Genomic DNA, 23,501 nt, shown 5'->3' with positions numbered 1-23,501 from the left:
CCCTAACTGGTGCTGTGCAGTGCTAATTTTCTTTCCTTCTTTACGAGAAGCATTTTCCCCTAAGTAAGTGCCATTAAGGAAATGAGGAAGCAGTAAAATGAAGTGCTTTGATTTAGAACCCCAACAACTCAAATGTCATGACACACTGATACTTCACTTATGCTGCCACCAACTCCGTGATGCCTACAACACCACCGAGAACCAGGGGAGAGACCAGTGCTACGTGGGGCCTGGTGGTGCCACGGAATACCGCACGTGACGAGTTGCACAGTGTGCTTACACAAGAGCTTCTCACGCCCTCATTCGGGACCTCTTGATGCTCAGTTTATACATACTTAAAACATATTTGCTCATCTAGTAATTCAGCCAACAGAAAAATGGAGGGAGGGAGAGTATTCCAGAAGACAAGGCTTGCCACGGGTTGCAAATGTGCTTCCCCCACCCCCTTCCCCCTCTCCTCCAGGTAAAGACACCGCAAGAAGGCTGTCTTCTGCAAAACCAGGAAGATGGCTCTCGCTGAGATTCCAGCCACACTGTCACCCTTGCAGCCTCCAGAACTGTGAGCAGTACGTGTTTTTGTTTGTGCCCCCAGACCACATTGGTTTTTGCTACAGCAGCCCATGCTGATCAAGACAAGGTGCTGAAGATACACAGATAGGACCAAGAGGACCGGCTGACAAGAAGCAAAAAGACAGACCAAGGGAACCCGAAACCACGGTCCAGGGCCCTGTGACCTTGTATCAGTGCTCCGTGGACCCAGCCCTGGGTTCTGGTCATCCACAGGGACTGCTCATGACACAGACACCACCCCCTACACCGCACTCCTGCCTGTCGCTGCCCTCCTCTTCCTTGCCTCCTCCCCGTCCCACCCCAAATCATTCCACAAAGGTTCAATCATGGGTTCGCACAGTGAGAAAGCACAGATTCCATCTGGAATTACTAAAATGCATGCAGTTAGTGCTCCTAGCGCTTGCTCCCCCAGTACTCACACTGCACTGAGCACCGCCTCAGGCCACGATCCCGGCTGAGGCTACATATGCCAAGCCACGGCTCCCCTCTGCTGACTCCGGGCCTTTCTCGCAGAAGGGGCTGCCTTCCCGTGGCCCAGCTGCTCCTCCCTTCCTTACCACCTCTTCATTCCCAGCCCATTCTCCAGACTTTACCCTGGCTGCCCCAAGCAGAACATTTCCCCTCCAGAGAAAACCAGTAATCTCTGGAACTTCTAACTGGGGCTGCAATGAGATCCTAAACTCAGCCCCTCTTGGGGCTTTTGGACCATAGCACATATATTCTGGGACCCTGATGGCAGGCTAGGCCCACTTAGACAGGCTTTACTACCAACCCTCCTGGTGACATCTCCCAGACACCCTAGAAACCTGGGTAAATCAAGGGGTGCACCCATCATTTCTAACACAATTAGTAATTTAACACATCTTAATGCACTTGCCATGTACCCAGCCTGTGTTTAATGAGTCTATCAAGTCTCTGTAACTGAGAGATAAATTATATGGTAGAGATTAAATCCCACCAAGGTCCAAGGGATTGAGCCACAGTCCAGAAGGGCGAGCAACGTGAAGCACCTCTGACAGCCCGAGACAAACAAACTTGAGCGGCTCTATCTTTGCCTGTGGCCTCAGAGAAGTCTCCAGTTGCCATAGCAGCCACACTCTCCAAACGGGACCAACGGACCCCTGCACTGCTAATTAGCCCAAGCATACACGCTGAAGAAAAGTAGGTCAGATCACAGAAAAAACCCATCTGGAGAGCACTAAGAATGTAAACACAGATGGAGAATGGCCCGGGTCCTGTTTCTTTAAGTCCCCGGTCTTCACCACCGTCCAATACCCAGGGGTGGGGCCCGGGGGGGAGGAGGCTACACGAAACCATGTGGACCCTCTCTTTCAGGAGTCAAACTTGAGCCAGGCTCCATCGGACAGTACCATCAACTGCCTGCTTGCAACTTTCTCCTCCGCCCAAGGCCCCAAAAGTCCAACCCCTGTCTCAGTACTCTGTGATCCCTGTCCTCCCCCTAGGGTTCCACCTGGTGGCAGCTCTTCCATCTCGGGCCTCCCATGTGGCCTGAGTTCAGCACCTATATGTGAACATGACCCTGAGACCAGCAGGTCCAATGAACAGGACCAAGTGTGGGCAAGAGTGGTACACTTCAGGCACGCTCCCCGCCAGGTTTTACAGATCTAGGATCCTCTTCCATGGGCTTTGGAGACACATCTCTGATGTCACACAACCTTGCTCCAAAAGCTGACAGCGGCCCAATTCCATATCCTGGCCTTGATCCTATGACTCGCTCCACCCTGTCCTTGAGCAGAGCCAGGGTCCTTCCTGTGACCGCAGAGCCGAGGAGGTGCCCCACCCCACCTTTCCCAGTTCTCTCAATGCCTCCTGGGGTATCAGTCCTAGCTCCGGGTCAGTTCCTGGGAGGGTCAGTCCCGGCAGGCCCTCAGACTTCTCTCAACCACTGGCACGTCAGAGCCTTGGCACTCTCTCATCCTATTCATCCCACTTTTTCCATGTGCCTGCACCTGCACTCTGCTTTCCAGCCATGCAGCATGCCCTACACGCAGCCAGGGCTCCATAAACATATGGGGGTGACACCTCAGAGGGCGTGGGAGGAGGTCCTGGTAAAACTCTTCAATTATCCGGGGGTGCCTGGGTGGCTCAGTCTGTTAAGCACCTGCCTTCGGCTCAGGTCATGATCAAGCTCCGCATTGGGCTCCCTGCTCAGTGGGAAGTCTGCTTCTCCCTCTCTCTCTTGCTCACTCTCTTAAATAAAATCTTTACTTATTTATTTATTTTTAATAAAATCTTTTTTTAAAAAAGTCTTCAATCATCTGATGAACAGAGAAAGGGGAGAAGACTAATGGGTTTCTTTCATTTCTGGGGCCACAAGAATCTATTCATCTTCTAGACTCCAACGTTCAGCCTCACATCCTCGCCCTTAGAAGCCAGAGTGGTTTCTTCAGGCTGAAGTACAAGCTCAGATAAAATCCCATCTCTTCCATGAAGTTCATTCCCTTTCTTCTTAGAAAGGGCTGATCTACTGTATGTTTTCCTTGCCACCTTCACCATATCTACCCATGAGACCTTCCAGAGTTCCTTCCAAGCAAAGACGGCTCCAAACACTACCCTTTGCGGGGTAAGTCCTTTCAATTCTGTCATGATCGAGAATGGAGGTTGAGGGTTTTACTGTCGCACCCAGAGAGGCACCCCAAGATGTGCCAGAAAAGAAAGAGAGATGAGACACACTTTTACTTCAAAATTAAGAATGCAGGTTACAATGTTAGTCTTTGCTTCCTACAAGAAGGCAGGCAGGCTGGTGTGGAAAATGCTAGGTCTACGCAAAACTTTGTTAGTGCCCAGAAGTCTCATAACGTGGAGGAGGTATCAGTAACATAACGCCAAGTCCAAGAAGACAAAATACGAGCCTCAACATCCTTCTGTCTTTACCGAATTCATTCAGCTCATTTGAGATGGAAACTCCTGGGATCACTTTTTAGGAAACAGACCCTACCTAAATTTAGAAAGCACTTAGGCTAGCAATTCAAGAGACCATAGAAGAAATTCGGCTAGAAAAGGTGTATGGAAGCCAGAAGGGGTAACGTTGTTCCGGAAGTATTCTTTTTTTATATTCTTTTTTTTTTAAATAATTTTTTTTATTTATTTACGGTAGTCATACAGAGAGAGAGAGAGGCAGAGACACAGGCAGAGGGAGAAGCAGGCTCCATGCACCAGGAGCCTGATGTGGGATTCGATCCTGGGTCTCCAGGATCGCGCCCTGGGCCAAAGGCAGGCGCCAAACCGCTGCGCCACCCAGGGATCCCTGTTCCGGAAGTATTTGTTGGAATAAGCTTGGCCCTAAGTTTCCCGACAGCCAAAGCGAAAAGGGCAACAATCGTGATCAGTCACAGAATTCATAAAACCCAGCGGGTTCAAAAAAAAAAAGGAAAAGGCCACTCCATGGATGAGCAGGTGTCCTGTGACTGACATTCTCAACCTATTCTCTCCCGTGGGTCCTCTGCCAAGAGACCCTTCTGCCAAGGTAACATCAATGTCATGGGGTGGCTTCTGCAGGCAGAGCAGTGACTACTCAGCCCCCCGCCCCGCCCCCCCCCCCCCCCCCGAGGCACTGGGTAACATCAGAAAGCCAAGAAGTTCCGAGGACAGATTTCCAGTTGCTCCATCGGAGGAGAGTGTCCCCAGCATCTGTGTTGCCACGGCAACAAGGTAATGGAGGAGGAAGCAAGGATCAGCCTGATGGGGATGATGGGCCAGGGAGCAACCACTTACAGACTCGGTCCTCCCCTCCCACAGGGAAGGAAGCCCTCCTGGCTTCAAAGTGGCACCAGTTGTCTCTCAACGACCATCAGGCAAATAGCCCGTGCTGCCAACTGCAAAGGAAGCTAAAACCTGGGGGAACACGCAGGACACCCTAAGTCAGAGAAACGGATTCTGGAGAAGCCGTGACAGCCGGCCATCGGTGAACCACCAGAGGGGATCGGAGGGATGAAGAAGGAGACAGCTTCGAAGAGGGAATGTCAAGATCAAGATGCTGAGAGAAGCCCTTCAGAAAACTCATAAAGCCCCCATGGGTGTATGGAGAAGGGACTCGCGTGTGAGGAGAGGAACTCGCAACCCTGAAACTCAGGCAGTCACCCAGGGCTGGAATGCTTTGTTCGTTCTAAAAACTAGCATATGGTAATCATGACCTCCTACATCTTGTTATGTATACAACTAACCATTTTCATAATTTCTCATTTCTTTCTCAAGGTTAAGTCGCAGCTAAACCCTTTCCACGCAGTTACCATAAGACTTTGACTTATTGGGCACCTGGGTGGCTCAGTGGTTGAGCATCTGCCTTTGGCTCAGGTCGTGATCCTGAGTCCCGGGGTGCCAGGATCGAGTCCCACATCAGGCTCCCCTCAGGGAGCCTGCTTCTCCCTCTGCCTCTGTGTGTGTGTGTGTGTCTCTCATGAATAAATAAATAAAATAAATAAATAAAATCCTCAAAAAAAAAAAAACTTTGATTTATTACATAGGTTCATTTTAAGCGGCCTTTCTCAGGTAATAACTGTCTTCGGATAATCCAGACCTGTTCCTCTGATTAGTTTTATAAACTAGGTTTAAGGTCATAGGCAAAAACAGGGTGGCCCAAGGCGGACGTGGGTCAAATAAAACTCTGACCTCCAACATTCAAGCTCATACTCAGGAATAAAGTCAAGTTTCACTCAAACTTGGGAAGAAGAGAAATACGTGCCTGGACCTTTCTTTCTTTCTTTCAGATTAAGAACACAGCCAGTGTTCTCCACCTTTCTTCTCAGGGAAATATTTCCAAGAACAGAAAAGTCTGTAAGTACTTTTCAGGGCCTGTTAAGAGAGCTTAAATACCGTATTCGGTTTGAATGTTGATGTGTTAATCCACTGAGTTCCTCTAGAGCTTATGCTGACTGGTTTTAGAGGCAACTCGTTGGGGGTTGGGGGGGGGCAGATCTTTTAAGAAAAACAAGCAGGTGTAAACAGAGATGGGACCTCCCAGCTGCCAAAATCAGCAGCAAAGCAGGTTTCTTTTTTTTTTTTTTCTTCTTTCTTTTTTTTTTTTCTTTAGCAAAGCAGGTTTCTAAGGCCGGACTGGAGAAACAGGTTGAGGACATCAGGTGCCCCTTCTGCGTGGGGAGAGGGTTCCTCCCCATGGCTCCAGGAAGGCCTTTTGGGGTGGCAATGCTTCCAAGATGAAAATACAAACAGGCACGTTCAGAAGCTCAAGGCGTCTTGCTCCTTCCCTCACTGGAAACAGAGAGCGGGTCCTGGTGAGGTCCCCGGCCGGAGCAGCGGCCCCCTCACCAGGCAGGCCACCCGTCAGCTAGTCTGGGGGGCATTGCTTTCCACGCCTGAATAGCAGTGACACCCAGCCTGCCATGGGGCTGCCCTACTTGGAGCAGCGCAGTGAAAGCCAGGAGCTGAGGACCAGAACTGCTGACTCAAGGCTCCAGGATAGAACAGAAATCCAGAACGGCTGGGCCAGAAATAGCACCCATGAGCACCTACTGATAGCATAATTAGCATAACGTTTGAGGAGACAGTGAACGAGTAAGTGCGTGGGTGTGTGGGTGTGAGTGTAGCCACATGCGTGTGCACAGACGTGCCTGCGTGCACAGACATGCGTGAGCTTGTGTGTGCATTACCCAGCCCTAAAAATATTTCCCTTTTCATGACCATCCCAGTGGGCCTGTCTGTGTAATTCCCCCTGTACCCTGTCTAGTCGTCACTGTAACTGTGTCTGAAGATAAGGGATTATTTTCCCTAAATACTCCGATTTTTAGGAATTGATTTGTCCATGTGAAGCCAATCTTGCCGTGACAACAGACTGACCCAATTCCTGCCTCCTCCCGCTGGCTTTAAGGAAGCGTGGGAGAGGCACCACCACGTTTCCTAGCAGCTCTCAGAGGCTGCTTCGGATTCAGTTCTGACGCAGCGTAAGTGCATATGGTACATTTACATGGTTTTGCATCTCGTTAAGTTATTAATCCAGAAAGAGATGAAGGGTTCCTGCTTTGTGTGAGCATTTCCACCATGTGGTGACAGCCCAGCCTGGGACACATGCCTCTGATCGCCCACTTGGGGTGGCTCCTTTGTTTCTGGGAGGCCAACTTCTCTCTCCAAAAGGGCCTGCTCTGACCCCTTCATCCTAGGGTAGTACCCCCACCCCCAGCATCCCCAGCATCATTTCTCCTTAAGAAACAAATCTGAGGGGTGCCCAGTGGCTCAGCAGTGGAGCAGCTGCCTTTGGCTCAGGGTGTGATCCTGGAGCCCCGGGATCGAGTCCCACATCAGCCTCCCTGCATGGAGCCTGCTTCCCCCTCTGCCTGTGTCTCTGCCTCTCTCTGTGTCTCACGAATAAATAAATAAAATCTTTAAAACAAAACAACACAAAAGAAACAAGTCTGAGAGGTGCCTGAGTGGCTCAGTCAGGTAAGCGTCTGCCTTCAGCTCAGGTCATGAAATCAGGGTCCTGGGTCAAGCACCGTGTCAGGCTCCCTGCTCAGTGGCGAGCCTGCCTCTCCCTCTCCCTCTGCCCTTCCCCCCTGCTTATGCTCTCTCAAATAAATAAATACAATATTAAAAAAAAAGAAAAGAAACAACTAGGCAAGGTAGGAGGGCTCAGACCATGCCCCCCACATGCCCCATGGAATGCCCAATGCTTAGCCCAGAGCCAGGAACATGGGAGGCTCTAAACTGCTATGTGGACATAAGGCTGGGTGGACATCTGGAGGGACAGGCCTGTAATTAAGGACACACAGGAGAGAGGTCGAAACTGAAATTCTTTCCAACTGAGGCCAGAGCTTAAGGAGAACCACTGAAGCAATCCTAGAACCTCCCACTGCTGTCACCTGCAAGGCCCAGAGCCATGCCCTCCAACTTCCCGACCTCAACACCACCCCACACTGACAAGTCTTGCTTTTTGTGTGTGTCACTTGGGGGGAGGGGAAGGCTGGGTGCCCAGCAATGACATTTGAATTAAAATCTCTTCCTCATTCACCTAATTCAGAAAGATTAATGGCGATCAGGGTAAACTGCTCATTTACCCGAATCTTTAAACTGACCCAAAGAAGTTACCAAGCCCCTCTGGTCCTCTGTGTCCTCATTTGTGCAATAAAAATGAACAGGCCTTTCCGCCCAATGTCGATATCACCAGGTTTAAACGAAATCAAAGACAAGATTCTTAGTACAGCCGTGCCAGGCATACAGCAAGTGCTCAATATGTGTCGGCTGTGGCTGTGGCTGTGTCATGAAAAACCAAGGAGTCACTCTGTCCCGGGGAGAACTCAGTGTCCCTGCCCCAATGACTCTCATAGCAGCCCCGGGACACCAAGCCCAGAGCTCCTCATTCAGCTGGCAGGCTTCCTGAGACACTCAACCCAAATGGTTCCCACCGCAACTTTGCTCTAGGAGCTTGTGACCTCAGGCAAGGTCCTGACTTCACCGGGCTCAGTTTGTCCACCTTTATTTTTTTTTATTTTATTTATTTATTCATGAGACAGACACAGAGAGAGGAAGAGACACAGGCAGAGGGTGAAGCAGGCTCCATGCAGGGACCCTGATGCGGGACTTGATCCCACAACCCGGGGATCAAAGGCAGATGCTCAACCACTGAGCCACCCAGGCATCCATTTGTCCACCTTTAAAATGGGGCCAATAAACTTGGGAGGGAGAGGAGCCTCAGTATCTAAACTTGAGAAGGGTCACAGGACCCTATGGTTTGCAAAGCTACCAGGCAGTCATGCTCATTGAGATGGATTTTTATTTTTTATTTTTTTTCCTTTAGAGATGGATTATTAAAGTCGGGAGCAGGGGTACTCATTTGGGGGCACAAAGTGGGCAAGTCATCCCCAAAGAACCAGCTGTGCTTTGCTCTTTAGCCAGGAGCTGGAAGAGCTGGGACTGCATGCTGGGTGGGAGCACATGGGGGGATGATGTCCCTCCCCTCCTGAGCCCCCACTTTGGGTAGCATGCAGAGGAAATGCTGGTGCAGAGCCCAGAGCCCTGGGAGCCCCAACCCAGAATCACAGCCCAGCCCAGGAATCCCCATCCCTGCACAGTCCCCTCAGGAGAGTGTGGCCGCAATCTGCAAGAGTCACTGCTGCATCCCCAGCTGCAGCTTCAGAGGCCTGCACAGAACAGAAGCTCAACGAACATTCACGAACATTCATGAGCAAATAAAGGAAGGAAGGCACGCAAGCCGCACAAGGATTCAGATCCACACAATCCCCACAGCCACTACCCAAGTTCAGGCCACCATCACCTCCCACCTGGACCATGGTGACCTCTGGCCTCCCCTCGCCACGCCACTCATCCTCCCCTTGGCCATCGGAGATTTTCCCCACAGCTAAACTTGGTCCGGACTCTCCCCTGCTTTAAAAGGGAAGATGAGGAACCCCTGGGTGGCGCAGTGGTTTGGCGCCTGCCCTTGGCCCAGGGCGCGATCCTGGAGACCCGGGATCGAATCCCACGTCGGGCTCCCGGTGCATGGAGCCTGCTTCTCCCTCTGCCTATGTCTCTGCCTCTCTCTCTCTCTGTGTGACTATCATAAATAAATAAAAAATAAAAAAAAATGTTTTAAAAAAATTAAAATAAAATAAAATAAAACAAAATAAAAGGGAAGATGAGGGGCAGCCCTGGTGGCTCAGCGGTTTAGTGCTGCTTGCAGCCCAGGGCGGGATCCTGGAGACCCAGGATGGAGTCCCACGTCAGGCTCCCTGCATGGAGCCTGCTTCTCCCTCTGCCTGTGTGTCTCTCACGAGGAAGGAAGGAAAGGAAGGAAGAAAAGGAAGAAAAGGAAGGAAGGAAGGAAGGAAGGAAGGAAGGAAGGAAGGAAGGAAGGAAGGAAGGAAGGAAGGAAGGAAGGAAGGAAGGAAAAAGGGGATGATCTTCCTTTCACATTGTGGATCCCAGCAAACCCCCAGGACCCTGGCTGCGGGCCCCTCCAAACCTGTCCACCACCCACCTCACTTGCCACTCCTTGTCACTAACCTCACCGCTCTGCCCTGAGCACCTGTGTGCCCCCCTCCAATCGGTCCAGGCCTGTCCTGCCCCGTGGCCTAAAACTATCTGTTGGGCCTCTCCACCTCCCTGCAAAGCCGTGGCACGTGTGGCTCCTCCCCGGCAACACATCACACATGGGACATAGCACGGAATCAGCCTAGGACCTGTACGCTAGGTGGGCAGATGGATGGAAGAATGGATGGGTGAGTGGACAGATGTTTAGATGGAAACAAAGCAGGAGACCACGCTACAGGATTTGCTTAGATTCAGAGCACTTGTCACCTTCTTGCAGCTGCAGCATCAGGCCTGTGACTTCATCTCATACATCTCATGAGTATAAGAGAAGCTAACCTGCCCACAAAGGCAGCAGACCCGCAGGCAGGGAGGTGCCCCGAGCCAGGCATGTTCTGGTGCAAAGTCCTTCTCTCACCCTCCCTCCCTGGACCCTGGTCGCCTTGCGGGTCTAATTTCTCCACCTCCCCTCGAGCAGTCTATGATCAAGCCTGCTGCTAGCAACTTCCCTCTTCCTACCTCCAGCTAGGTCTGGGGGCTCCAAGGCAGATGTACACCCAGCTTAGAAGAAAAGCAGCCCCCTAATTAGAGTGTAAAAATCCAAACTTATAACATGGAAGCCAACCTAATATGGGACCAAGGGCTTTACCAGGAATGAGTGGGAACTCCCAGAAACCTTCCACCCTCCAGAAGCTGCGCTGGGCACCCCCAGCCACACCCTCCCTGGCTCCTCACAGCTCCCCTGTACCATCTGCTCCTCACTGAAGCCCACATCGTGTCGGACTCCCTTCCAGGCTGCTCTCGGGGTCCCGGGGCTCCAGTCCAGCTGAGGTCACAGAGCTGAAGCTCTGCGGTTTCTCCCAGCTGTGCTCCAGAGAAGCCCCCCCCCCCCAGCTGCCCACTCTCCTTCCCTAAGGAGGAAAAAGAAATGACACAGTTAGGGTCCTGGGTCCCGTCTCGCCACACCTGCTCTGCACAGACAGAGGCTGCCACCTTCTACTGCCTCCGCTGCTGTGGTAACGGCCTCCCCCCACCCTGCTCCTCTGCTGAAGCCAGCAAGGTGGAGCTTCCAGCAGGCCTGTGCAGCCACTCAAACACCGGCCCCCTCAGGAGACAGAGGCCCCAGGAGGGCTGGCCTATGCTCAGCCTACCAGGAGCGTGCTACTCTACAGCACATCCATGCCCAGTCTGCCCTGGACGAAGTGCTCTTTCAGGGGGTGCCTGGGCGGCCTGGGCGGTTGAGCGTCCAAGTCTCAGTTTCAGCTCAGGTCATGATCTCTGGGTTCTGGGATCGAGCCCCACGTTGGGCTTTGTGTTCAGTGTAGAGTCTGCTTCTGATTCTCTCTCCCTTTCCTTGTCGCTCTTGCTCTCTTTCAAATAAATAATTTTTTTTTAAGTGGCCTTTCAGGCAGGAGAATGCATACAATGACATGTGGCTTATGTAAATAAGGGTCGAGCAGGATTAGACTCACATGTACTCTGCACAGCACCTTGTTGACAGCAGCAGCAACCCGACATCCTCAAAACAGAGAGGATGGCCCTGACCCCGCCTACAAAACTAACCACTGAGCTGTGACCCAGCAGACGCACGGGCTCTGAGTGCAAGGATGTGCGGCATTTTTCAAGGGGTTCACGTCTCTAACCTGCACGGAAGAGGGTGCGCACCACCCAGGGTGGGGCCAGGGGGACATGCACTCCCTCCAGCACCGGGAAGATCTCTTAAGTCTGGGAGAAGTGTGGATAGAGAGATGCGAGCAAATTAGGGCTGCCCAATGCAGCCAGGGGCCACAGGACATCTCACCTGTGAGCCAAGGAGGCCACCTGCCTGCCCCAACCCAGGCTGGAGTTCAGGGCAGCATTTCTTAGGGGTGCTGTGCCCTGTGCCTCCTACATCCGCATGGAACCACTTCCTCCTTGCAAGAAGCTGTTTTTCCCATCTGTTTCCTTCCAGATCTATCCAAGCAGCCCTTGGCCAGGCTTCCAAGTTATCAACTCCTTCGGGACGGCGGTCCCCCGCAGGCCACTGGCAGGTCAGTTCTGAACAGGGATGTAGTTTGCTCAGGCTCACACCCACCTGGCCCATGTGCCAACACACTGGGCTCTTTGCCACAAGCCTCCCGAGGGTCCAAAAACACATGGTCAGCTGTGGCAGCCTTGGCATGAGTGAGGGCTTTGGACCTGCCTCGCTAGAAATTCTTTATTGTGACTCTCTGCCTGGCTTCAGCCTCCTGGAACTCAACTCATCACTACATGATGCTCTCCAGACCATCTTCGAAAATCAAAAAATTTGGGGGTTTGCTGAGGGCAGGGCTGGAGGCAGAAGACAGGCCCAAAGCCGGGCCATCGCAACGGACAGTGAACCTCCCAGGACAAGATCTTTGCTTCAGGCAGGGTCAGACATGAAGCTCTCTCTCCCCCACCAGGCCTCTCTCAAAGTCACATCTGTTCTCCCAAAGGCTTGTGTCCTAATGATCACCAGCGGGTGTAGGGGGAGGGAAGGAGTGTGAAAACCCAGAGACAAGCCATTTGTGCAGGGAAGGTGGGGCTGTGTCATTTCCACAGCAGCCATTAGAGCCAGAAGGAGGCAGCAGGAAGTCGCCCAGCATGCTTGCAAGAACAGAACATCTGTCGACTTCGTAATAAGATGTGCCCCCGGGTCTTGCTGCCCTGCCACTCCCCTCCAAGCCCAAAGAGGGAAAGGCAAAGCCACAGAGGTGGGGGGGGGGGGGGACCACGCCCTGCCTGCACACAGCGAAAACACATGCCCTCCTCCATCAGAAAAAGCCTGGCTGGAAATGGGAACGGAGGCAGGATGGACCTCTGAACCCCGAGACCAGTACCGACCTCAGACTCTGGACCAGGCTCGTTCAAAAACGACTTCCATTTCAGCAAAATGAAATTTTCATCTGTGCATTTTTGAAACTTAATTTGAAAACCTCCAGGGACCCACCGGAGGGGCAAAGACAAGTTTTATTTGGATCCGTGGATCTAGGTCACAGCCCCGTGGCTGAAAGCAGCCACAGAGAGAGAGAGAACCTGGCAACAGCCTGTAGGTGCAGTGGAGGGCAGAAGTCAGGTGATGGAACCATGGCCACACCTGGCCCCATCCTGGCCTACTGGGCAGGACACAGAGCCTCAGGATACAGGGGCCCTGGTCAGTCCTGAAACCAGGCCTGCCCTGAGGATGTAGAGAAAGGGGAACTCTCTTACACTGTTGGTGGGAATGCAAGCTGGTGCAGCCACTCTGGAAAACTGTGTGGAGGTTCCTTAAGAAGTTAAAAATACGACCCAGCAAATGCACTACTGATGTGGTGAACTCATGGGTCCCCTGAACCCCAATGTTCACAGTAGTAATGTCCACAATAGCCAAACTGTGGAAGGAGCCACGATGTCCTTTGACAGATGATGGACAAAGAAGATGTGGTCTGTTTATACAATGGAATACCACTCAGCCATTAGAAAGGATGAATACCCACCATTTACATCCGAGGGATATTATGCTGAGTGAAATAAGTCAACTGGAGAAGGACAATCATCATATGGAAGACAATTATCATATGTCTCACTCATACGCAGAATGTAAGAAATAGTGCAAGGGACCACAAGGAAAGGAGGGGAAACTGGGGGAAAATTAGAGAGGAAGACAAACCATGAGAGTCCCCTAACTCCGGGACACAAAGGGTCGGAGAAGGGGAGGTAGGTGGGGGAGTGGGGTGACTGGGTGATGGGCACTAAGGAGGGCACTTGATGGGATGAGTACTGGCTGTTATATTATATGGTAAATTGAATTTAAATAAAACTTAAAAATAAAAATGCAAATCTGATTGTATCTCTAACTGGCCTTGGGCCTTCTGGACGCTCTCAAAGCGAAGCCCTAGTAGTCAGAGGCCCGATGGCCAAAGCTAAAACAAGGTGGGCAAAAAAATAAAGAGTAAAGAAAAATAGTCTTATATTATGACCCAAGGTATAAAATAGATAACCATGAGTCCATGTTGATAGAAATCAATGAGTGAATAAGTGAGGCCCTCGGTCCCCCGCAGAAGAGGGATTATGGCAGCAGGTGGCCTCCAGACAGGAGCGGCAGCTTCAGGCCTGGCTCTCCAGCCTGCCGGCCACCCCTGCACAGAGACTTGCCAGTCTCCATATTCACATGAGCCAAGTCCTTGACATAAATTTCTCCATCTATGTATATATATACACATCCTACTGGTTCTTTTTCTCTGGAGAGCCCTGATAATCTGCTTGCTCACGCAGGATATTCCCACTGTTATGTGGACACTTGCCTGCAGGAGTACACCTCAGACTGACTACAGCCCAAATGATTATTTATGGCATCACAGATCCAAATTGTCCACATCTTGCTGGTGCCATCCCAAATGCGGCTCACTCCAGGGCCTAGGGGGCAGAGACCACCAGGCCCCTCCTCTCCAGGGGCAGCAACCGTGGAGGGAAAGCTTGATACCCTACCTGCTTAAGTCCTTGGCCGGCCCCTTGGGGGAGAGAGTGGAAGCTTCTAGTCCATCACCAGCTGGGGCAGGAGGCAAAGACACATGTTCTGAGGCTCGGGGAACCAGATCCGCACAGGCAGCAGCTGGGGAGGTGCTGGGAGACACAAAGGGAGAATTATTCCCAGTGGAACTTGGCTCATTAATGGCACATTCATCAGCCCCCCTCACCCCCCCCAGCCCACCCTAGGCACATGGAATGGGCTATTTAAAGACCCTGCACACTGCTTCCTCGATCCCTGCCCTGTTCCCCCAGGGCCTTTGCTTAGACACAGCAGAGGCACCCCCGCCCAATGCAGCAGCACCCCCCTCACTCCCAGCCAGTCATGAATGCCCCCCTGTGTTAGGCTCTAGCAGAACCTGGCATTTCTTTGATGGAGGCAGTGTGGGTGCTCAACACACTCTGTGAATTGTCTTCTTTGATTTCGGCGAGGGGACTTCTGTATGATCACTTCTGATCATTTTTTTATAGGCAATGAACTCTGTGAATTGACAACTACAGTTCAGCTTTGCCAACTCGCTGGGATACACCCCCAAAATCCAAGGCTGGGAAAAGCCAAGGCCAAAAGGCTGACCAGTAACCGAGGAACCTGCTCCAGGGATGCATGGGGACCCCTTGGGTGGGGGGGCCAGGGGTGGCACAGAGATCTACAGGAGAGCGAGGTCCACCTTCAGTGGGTGAGTGCCCCCTGCTGGGCATCCAGGGAAATGCCTGGAAGGCAGAGAGGCCTGCCCCCCCGCCCCTGCCAAGGGGGTCTGGGGACAGCCACCTGCAAACACACTCTCAAGCAAAGAGCTCAAGCAGGTCTGAGTTTCTCCTTTGGCAAAAAGCAAGACTATCAATGCCACCCACAGGCTAAAGCTCAGGAACGGTTTTCAGGGTGGGTTGGCCCTCCCAGCCTCTCTCCAGCTGTCCACACTGCTGCCCACAGGGAAGCTGGCAGGGCCCAAGGTGGCCCAGCTGGCATTATGTGACTCAGCACCCAGAGCCGAAGCCAGGGTGTGATGTTTCCCAGCCTCTGGTAGAGGACTTGCTTCTTCCCTCTGAGTGTAAACACCTGCAGGAAGCCCCCAGCCTGCAGAAACGCAGGACACTTGGGTTGCGGGGTCAATCATGTTTCACTGATCTCCATCCCCTCCAACTCCTCCTGCGTGGTTGGCTTCCTGGACTGGGGGACAGTTGCCGTGGGTGCCCCACACTCAACACACTAGGAGAATTCATATGCTTGCCCCAAATCCCTGTCACTCTTAGTGGGTGCTTAGCACCCCCCACCCCAGGTCCCCCATCCTGGCCGTCACCTGCTCTGCTCCTGCCAGGTGGGCTGTCCTCAGAGCCCACAACAGAGCTGCCTGCACTGCCTCCTGGGCTTGCAGCCCCTTGGCCTCACCAAGCCAGCAATTCCTCAGCCTCCACACCTTGGCTTCGTATCACTAAGCAACAGCCACAAAAAGAGCAGAAACTCAGCCTTGCTGGGAGCTCAGTCCTGTATGTCTGGTCCTGGGTGCCCAGCAGGGCACACCAGGTCCCGTGTACCCCATCCTGGGTGCCCAGCGGGGTGCACCTGGTCCCATGTACACTGTCCTGGGTGCCGAGCAGAGTGTACCTGGTCCTGTGTACCCCATCCTGGGTGCCCAGCGGGGCGCACCCAGTCCCGTGTACCCCATCCTGGGTGCCTTATGTTGGGTGCCCCGTTCAGCATGTCCAGCACCAAGCACTTCACATCCATGACCTCAAACAACCATCACAACAACCCTTTGAGGCAAATGTCACCATCTCTGCTTTACAGAGAGGGACACAGGCTCTGAGGGCCAAGGTCACTTAGCAAGGCCACATAGCCAGCCTCCGACGACTGGCCAGGCCGCCCACGTGAGCCCTCGGTACCCAGGCAGAGGGAGGCTGGGGTCTCCCAGCTGGCTGTGACCAAGCCGGGGGTCAGAAGCAGAGGCAGAGCTGAAACCCACGTTGCCTTCTTCCCTGAACCCCACAGAAACGAAGAGAAGAACAGAGACCAGAGAGTAATGACCACGGGAAAGCCCCGGGCGAGGCCGATCCACACGTGAACAAAGATGACAGCGAGTGTGTTGGACAGAACTTGGCAAAACCACAAAGTGGGTTTACAGGCACAGTGACACCTCGCCTGTCCAAACTGATTTCTAACAACTGGACAGTGGCTGAAAGAATATATTTTATAAAGAAATGATTCAAAAAGAATAATGCCAAACTACTGGGGGCTTTTAAGCTCCGTAAAGAACCATTTTCACACTTGGAAAGCTTACACTCACTCATATTGCTAAGCAGCGAACAGGCCACTGACAAACTACTCGTCTAAAACTTAGTTTCCTAAAGAAATCATGCTGGCCGAGCTCCCTCTGCGCACACCCCACGAAGATCTTATTTGATTTAATGCAGACTGAAGACAGGTGATAGAATTTGTGGCTCTGCTACATTAAGGGTACCCTAACCCTACCAAAGCGCCAAGGAAAGATAGCTGTCTTTGAAAGCCCGGGCAGACGGGAGGGGAGACACTGCCCGGGGTCTGCGGCCTCAGAGCAAAGCCAGACCCGCAGGGTGAAGCACGGTGACAGTCACACCACTGATGAGGGTGCTCACAGGCGACAGGCATTTGCCCTCACTGAGAACTCGGTGTGTGTGTTGGGGGAGGGGTGTCCCCTCAGCCCTGCAGCCCCTGTCAGCCCGGAGGCCTTGGCGCCTGGGCCTCCACCCTGCCCTCTGCTGGCCCCACCACCCGGGGCCACCCCCTTCCTGCACTGGGCTCTCAGGAGGTACAGGACAAATGAGTCAACTGCTCTGTTAGGAACGCGGCCACCACTCTCTCGGCCCATCCCCAGGGGTCAGGGACGTCAGGCCCCAACAGGGAAGCAGCTGGTGACTCGGTGCAGCACCAGAAGCTGGAACTGTCCTTGTCTCTCCATCACCCCTTCCTGCTGAGTCACCTCCTCCTTCTGGAAACTCTGTCCCAGGCCACCTCTCTCTGCTGCTGGGGGCCACCACCTCTCTGAGCCAGGTTTCTGCACATCCTGCTGTCCTGACTCCTCTGTCCCCTCACATTGAGCCCCACAGTCACCAGATGACCCAGCCCGAGTTCTGATAAGGTCCTGGCCTTGCCTGAAACTTTCCGCAGCCGTAGGAATCCAGGTGGGAAGACTCCCTGGCCTCCCACACGGGCTCCTGTGCCCCCTCTCCATCCTGTCCCCTCCCAGGCGCATCCTCTCCCTCTCCCTGCTCTAACCCCACCAAGCCAATCCCCTGATGTTCCTGGCAGCTTCTTGCTTCTGTGCCTGGGCTCAAGCACACCCTGCCCCTGAATGCCACCCTCTCACAGGCCCCTCCAGCCCACCCCAGAGTCCTCCTGAGGTGTCACCACAACAAGGAGCCCCAGCCCAGGTGGGGGTAACTATGCCCACCATGCACGGACAATCCGGGCTGGGCCCCTGACCTGTTTTCAGCTAGGGTGTCCTGCTCCCCTCCCAAAGTCTTGGGGCGGCCGCTGTGGCTTCTCTGGCCCCCAGCACAGAGCCCAGGACATGGAAAGTGCTCGGCAACACATGGTGGCAGCTCCTTCCCTGCCTCCCTGGCCTCCCCAGCACAAAGGTCACTAACAGCAGGACAACTGTGCCAGATTCTGAAAATCAGAATCAATCAGGAGTCGGAGGCAGGACCAGCAACCTAATTTGCCAGCAAAGTGGAATGTAAGTGAATGCAAAGTGAAAATGCAGAGCCCCACGTTGCCGAAGCATCAAGAATTTCAGGACAGTGACAGCAGAGCACTGAGATAAGCACAGGGCCCTGGGTGATTGTCTGGGTGGCATGTCCATGAAGCCAGGCCCTGGTTCTAGACCCCAAGGTCTAGAGCTTCCCTGGCGGGGAGATCTCTGTACCCCACTCCCCTGAGCTGCCGGAGGGCAGCGTTGCTAGAGCAGAGATGAGAAGCAGGTGGGCACAGTTCAGCCCCTCTGCACCAGCCCCCATGTCCACCCTAGCCCCCCTGACCAGCAGGGGCTCGCCCGAGACATCATCGTCAGGGAGCTGGGCCCTCAGTCACGGCCAGTGCCCCTGCCAGCCCTCAGGGCGAGCTCCTGGTTGGGCACCGAACCAGCCCGGAGAAGTCCAGGGCCCGGAGACAAGGACCTCACACCTGTATTCTCGTGTCACTTATGCCAGGCGTGTCTGTTCTCTGGCCTTCATCTCTTCTCCTACAAAATGGGCTCGGGGTAGGGCACGTGAAGGCCTTCCTAGGCACACTATGAGGCCCCTCTGCCCATTTAAGGAGTTAACCAATGTTTCCCAAGCCTTAGTGGATGAACAAAGAAGCTGCATTCAAAGTCACAGCATGTTGATATTTTTGGAAGATGACGGAAATGTTGATTTAATTTAAGCCTTTTGTGTTAAAGAGAGGCGTTAACAAACAGAAGACAGAAGCCACCATACTTCCAGCAGACACATGTGACTTATTGATGGTGGCTTATTGATTGTTTTTTTCCCTGCTAGGTCCAGCTGGACGGGACCTTAGAATCCTTTGGGACACAGATCCCTGGAAAGCCATTACCAGTGGTCAGAGTTTGCCACTTGCCGAGGTCTTCACAAACGGCAACTGGCGAGCCAGCCCCTCGGATGCCGTTTCCACCCACACTGGACCCAAGAAACACGGACAATATCGATGCAGGGCCTGAGTTCAGCCTGACAGCCCTGCAAGTCCCACCGTGGTGAGATGCTGTCACTAACTGTCGCCTGTGGACTCCCTGGTCAGGGCTTCTGAGTCCCTCCTGGCAGGCCCCCTATGGACCTGACAGCGAACTGCATTTCAGAGATCCACTGGAGTAGCCAAATTAAGCCCCTGTCCAAGGACAAACAACAGAGTGACCTGGCAGTCACGGCGGGTGATAACACCCCTAAGATCCAGACCGAACACGCCACGTCCTGTCGGGCCAGATGGGCGACAGCATCTTATCTTCCATTTCATATCACCATCTGGAAGGTATTAGCACAACGACCCTTCCTTGCAGGCTCTTGATTTTTCCTTCTTGAATCCCCCAAGTGCACACGATCACGTCACAGGGCGAGAGCTAAGGCCAAGGACTCGGCTCACATGGAAAGTCAGATGTAAGCTAGAGGGAAGAAAGTACTCGGCTGCTGCTGCTCCGGAGAGCTAAGCTTAGTGGGTCAGGGCACCGGAGAGCAGGCCAGCAGAGGCATGTGCTTTGATAAGACGAGTCTGGGTGACAGGAGATACAGCAGGCTCCTCTGACACGCAGCCTTTGCAAAGCAGCAAAGCCTGAATCCGAGGTGCCCAGACAGGCTTGCAAATTGGCTGGAAACCCCAAGGCAGGCCCATCGGGCTATTTCAGTGTCCCTTGAGATAAACCAGCATGTGAAACCCAGCCCGGGCCAGAGTGTGAACGGCCCCCAAACATCGCTGACCTTCACACGTCCAGCGGGGGGGCTGGCTCCGCACAGTTAACCCTGAACTGGCCTATGAGCTCCTTCCTTCCCAGCACGTTCTTACTACCCTCCCTCCCTCTGCAGAGCACACCTGTGCTCAGAGAAGGGAAATTACATTTAAGCTTGACCCAAGCAAAACTTGGTCTGGTGAGGAGAGGAAAGGTCATAAGCGCCATCCCAAAACTATGCGAGGGCCTCTGATCTGGGTCATTAGTTGTCGCTACAGTCACCAGTGGCTCTGTGGGTCCTCTTTCCTGGCGTGGGATTCCTTCTGCACCCTCCCGGGCCCTGGTTATAGAGAGGGGGAGGCAGAGGGCAAGAAGAAACTGACCTCAGATATCCAAGATTCAGTGATTTATTCAGAAAGTAAAAATCTACCTACACAGTTAATGCTGCTCAAGGCCCATGAGAAACCAAAATGCAAGAACAAAATCCTGTGTTCGTTTGAAATATGAAATTGTCAATATTTGAACATTGCCAAGGTGGCAATTTGTGTGCTTCTACCTCACAGGAGCCGGTTGGACTGGAAACTCAAAGGCCCTGACCAAGCATGGAGATGCACCCCGATTTACTCAGCCTACTGGGTACCGGGTACATCAACTGGATTTGTCAGCATGTTCCTTTACCATATACCTTTTAAATGGCACAAAGGGATTCTGATATTTATTTCTAATTTTTTTGGAATTCTGTTATTTAGAGATCTTTGAGTAATCCCTTTTCTTTAAAAAAAAAAAAAAAAGATTTATTGATTTGAGAGAGCCGGGGTGGAGGGGCAGAGGGAAAGAGAGAGAGAGAGAATCTCAGTGGACTCCCCACTGAGTGCAGAGACAGACATGGGGCTCAATCTCATGACCCTGAGATCATAGCTGGGGCCAAAATCAAGAATTGGACGCTTAACCAACTAAGCCACCCAGGTACGCCTGGATGATTCCTTTTCTTTTCTTTTATTTATTTATTTACTTTTATTTTTTATTTTTTGGATGATTCCTTTTCTAAATAAAAAAATAAACAATTTCACTCTGTCATTCAATTCTTTTTTTTTTTTTTTTGTCATTCAATTCTTAATAAGGTACTTGCTTAAGGAAAGCTTCAGCTAAGCTCTGTGAGGCAGCTGAACCCGCTCATGCATACCCACAGCTGAAAATCTTTTGGTGCAAACAGATGCCGCCAAAATAAACCACATGATTTGGGAGCAAGAGGAAAAACAGAAGCTGTAAGTCAGTGTGAATCCCCTGTACTTTCAACTTCAGAAAATTCTGAAGTTTCTGAACTTGGAAACTAACTCTCTAGTGAGGCTCGGACACTGGGCAGCAGCCCCCTCTGCTCCTGGCTCCTCTGTCCGACGGTGGAAATCAGAAACTTTAGCCACCAGTCGGGGCAGATGTCTCCAATCCTGTGGAGCTGTCGATACCCAGAAGGAGGAGAACAACTTTGGGACAGGACTGCTTCACCCCATGGTTCTCCAGGTGTGGACCCCAGACCAGCACCACCATCACCTGGGAACTTTCCGGAATGCAGTCTTGGGTTGCACTCCAGACCTCCCAAATCAGAAATTCTAAGAGTGGGGCAGCCACCTGTGCTCTAACCGGGTTAATTCTGATGCACACTGAAGTCTGGCCTCCACGGCCATGAGTCAGGTGAGCAGCTTCCCAGCGGTGTGCCCAGGGAAGGCTTCGAGGTCTAGAGAGACCCTCCTCTGCTTGGATTCCTAACGGAAAGGCACAGGAGGTTCTGGGACGTAGCCAGAGTGCCCCATTCTACTCTGTTTAATAATGTGGTACAGCTGGAAGGTTGCATTTAAACAATTATACGGCTTGAAAAATGTTTTTGAAAATACTGAACAGATGGGAATATAAGTGGCCATGGACAATGCAGTCACTTGCAGAATGTTCTCAAAGGTCTGGACCCCGGGAAGCCAATGGCAAAAAGGGAAGCTCAACCAGTTAAAGCAGGTTCACAGGCTCTTTCCTGAGGAAGAAGCAAGTTTTGACATCCTCCAGTGGCTCTAATAGAAGAGAGGGGGTGTTTCCAAATCCCTTCCATTGTAGCTGAGGATTGCCTGAGATGGGGGTGCCATCTCTCTTCTTCCCGATTCAGGGAGAAGACGTCTTGTAAAGGAAGGACATGGCAACAAAAAAATTGACAGGCAACTGGAGGGAGGGAACGAGAGTGGCTTAAAGCAAACCCTCCAGCCCCACTTAAAACATTTTTTTTTTGAAACTTAAATCTTGACATTTTAAATTTAATTTTGAAATTTTAACTTAGATTTTGAAATTTTTAATTTTTAATTTAATTTTCAAATTTGAAATTTTGAAAATGTCATTTAAGTTTAATTTTGAAATTTTAGTTTAAATTCATTTTTTAAATTTGAAGTACCAACACTGCTCCTGGGGAAACAAACCTCTAGAAGGGCCTGTCACAGCCTCCCCCTGCCTGGCCCTCTGCCTCTCCTGTCCCTACTCTCAGCAGGACACCAAGGGGGATCTGAGGGTGGTGCTCTGTCTGAATGTGTGTGTCTCCCTCAATCCACAAACTGGAATCCTTATCCCCAGTGTGCCGAAATTAAAGGGTGGGACCTTTGGGGGGCAACTAGGTCCTGAGAATCCCTACAAATGGGATTAGTGCCCTTATGAAGGAGACCCCACAGAGCTCCTCAGCCTGTTCCCTCACATGAGGACACAGTGAGAAGTCTGCAATATGGAAGAGAGTCCTCACTAACCACCGAGATGGACACCCAGCCTCCAGATCTGTGAGCCCCCTGGTCTGTGGTGCTTTGTTACAGCAGCCCCGACAGGCTAACATGGGTGGGGAGCGGCAATAGGGCCACAGCTGAGCTGAACAAGCAGCTACCGCGCCCCCAGAATGCCCTTCATAGTTAAGCCTGTGGACTGAATCAACAAGGTCAGGTGCAGCTGATTCCTATTACTCACAGTGGCTACATTCTATAAAGTTGTCACAGATGCCGAATTAGCCAGTTCTGAACCTCTGTTCCTAGCAGTTATGCTGGGCTGGGTTCCTGCAAGCCTCTGGTCACAACACTTTTGTCAACTGTTCAATAGGTACCCTTATTTTATGAGCATTTCTGTGTGAAAACACGTTATTTAATGTACATCACTGACTTCACAGCCAACACCATTATCACTTATGCCCAAATGAAGTTTAACTAACAGAAGGATTTTCAACAGAAGGCACACCACAGCCTTCTTGCACTAAAATGCACTACACAGCACTTCACCGTGACGTTTGGGGGCATGAGCAAAAAGTACATTACAGAAACCGTGGCCCTGAACCCACCATGAAGGACACTTGTGTACAGTATGAGAGCTGCTCTCAGACAAGGCCATGCTTGCTCTACCTCAGTGGGGAGCAAGGGCCCCAGGCGACAATGATTTTTTTTTTTCTGCTCTACACATATTCACAGATGCGCATGAAAGAACCATAAGTATTGGCCTTGGGGTTACAAATAAATCTAGAAAGAGGCAAATTCGCAAATATGGAAGCAACAAATAAGGAGTATTGTGTGGAAGCAGCTAGTGACCAAAGCCAGACCAATCCCTGCTCCTATCAGCACTGCCTCTTTTCTATCAATTTCCAGTAAAACCAAGACAATGCAACTCCGGACACATGTTCAATAACACTGGCCAGGCACCAGAGCCGCTCATGGAACTCCACCTGAATCTCTCTACTGGGGAATGAAGCCAGAAAGCTGGCCAAGTTCTTGGCACTGATTAGATAGATCTGTGCTTAACCACTGGTTCCTTCCTGTACCCTGTGATCATTCTTGGTCATGGTGAGAGGTGACACAGCTTCGCTACAATGCGTCATCTTCCTTGGCCTTGGAAGAGACCAGTGATGCAGGCAAAGCCCCAAGCATCGTGAGAGGAGGAAAACTGGCTTTGCCCACAGCCAGTGAAGTCCAGACCACAGGCTTTGGCATGCAAGCTGAATCTGCTTCAAATCCCAGCTCT

General features: G+C 52.0%; 1 protein-coding gene across 12 annotated transcripts in view; it reads right to left on the bottom strand.

Annotated features, from left to right (window-relative positions):
• The window catches only part of TACC2 (transforming acidic coiled-coil containing protein 2), a 207,531-nt gene that overhangs the window by 82,421 nt on the left and 101,609 nt on the right, over positions 1–23,501 (bottom strand). For all 12 annotated transcript variants that reach the window (XM_055300200.1, XM_055300205.1, XM_055300197.1 and 9 more), the window contains one exon: positions 14,035–14,169. In XM_055300200.1, the coding sequence (XP_055156175.1) occupies positions 14,035–14,169 (135 nt within the window). The remainder of the gene's footprint in view (positions 1–14,034; positions 14,170–23,501) is intronic.

Source organism: Nyctereutes procyonoides, unplaced genomic scaffold (genome assembly GCF_905146905.1).
Source record: "Nyctereutes procyonoides isolate TBG_1078 unplaced genomic scaffold, NYPRO_anot_genome, whole genome shotgun sequence".
NCBI lineage: Eukaryota > Metazoa > Chordata > Mammalia > Carnivora > Canidae > Nyctereutes > Nyctereutes procyonoides.
The sequence above is the reverse complement of the archived record's forward strand: the minus strand, read 5'-3'. Positions and strand labels throughout refer to the sequence as shown.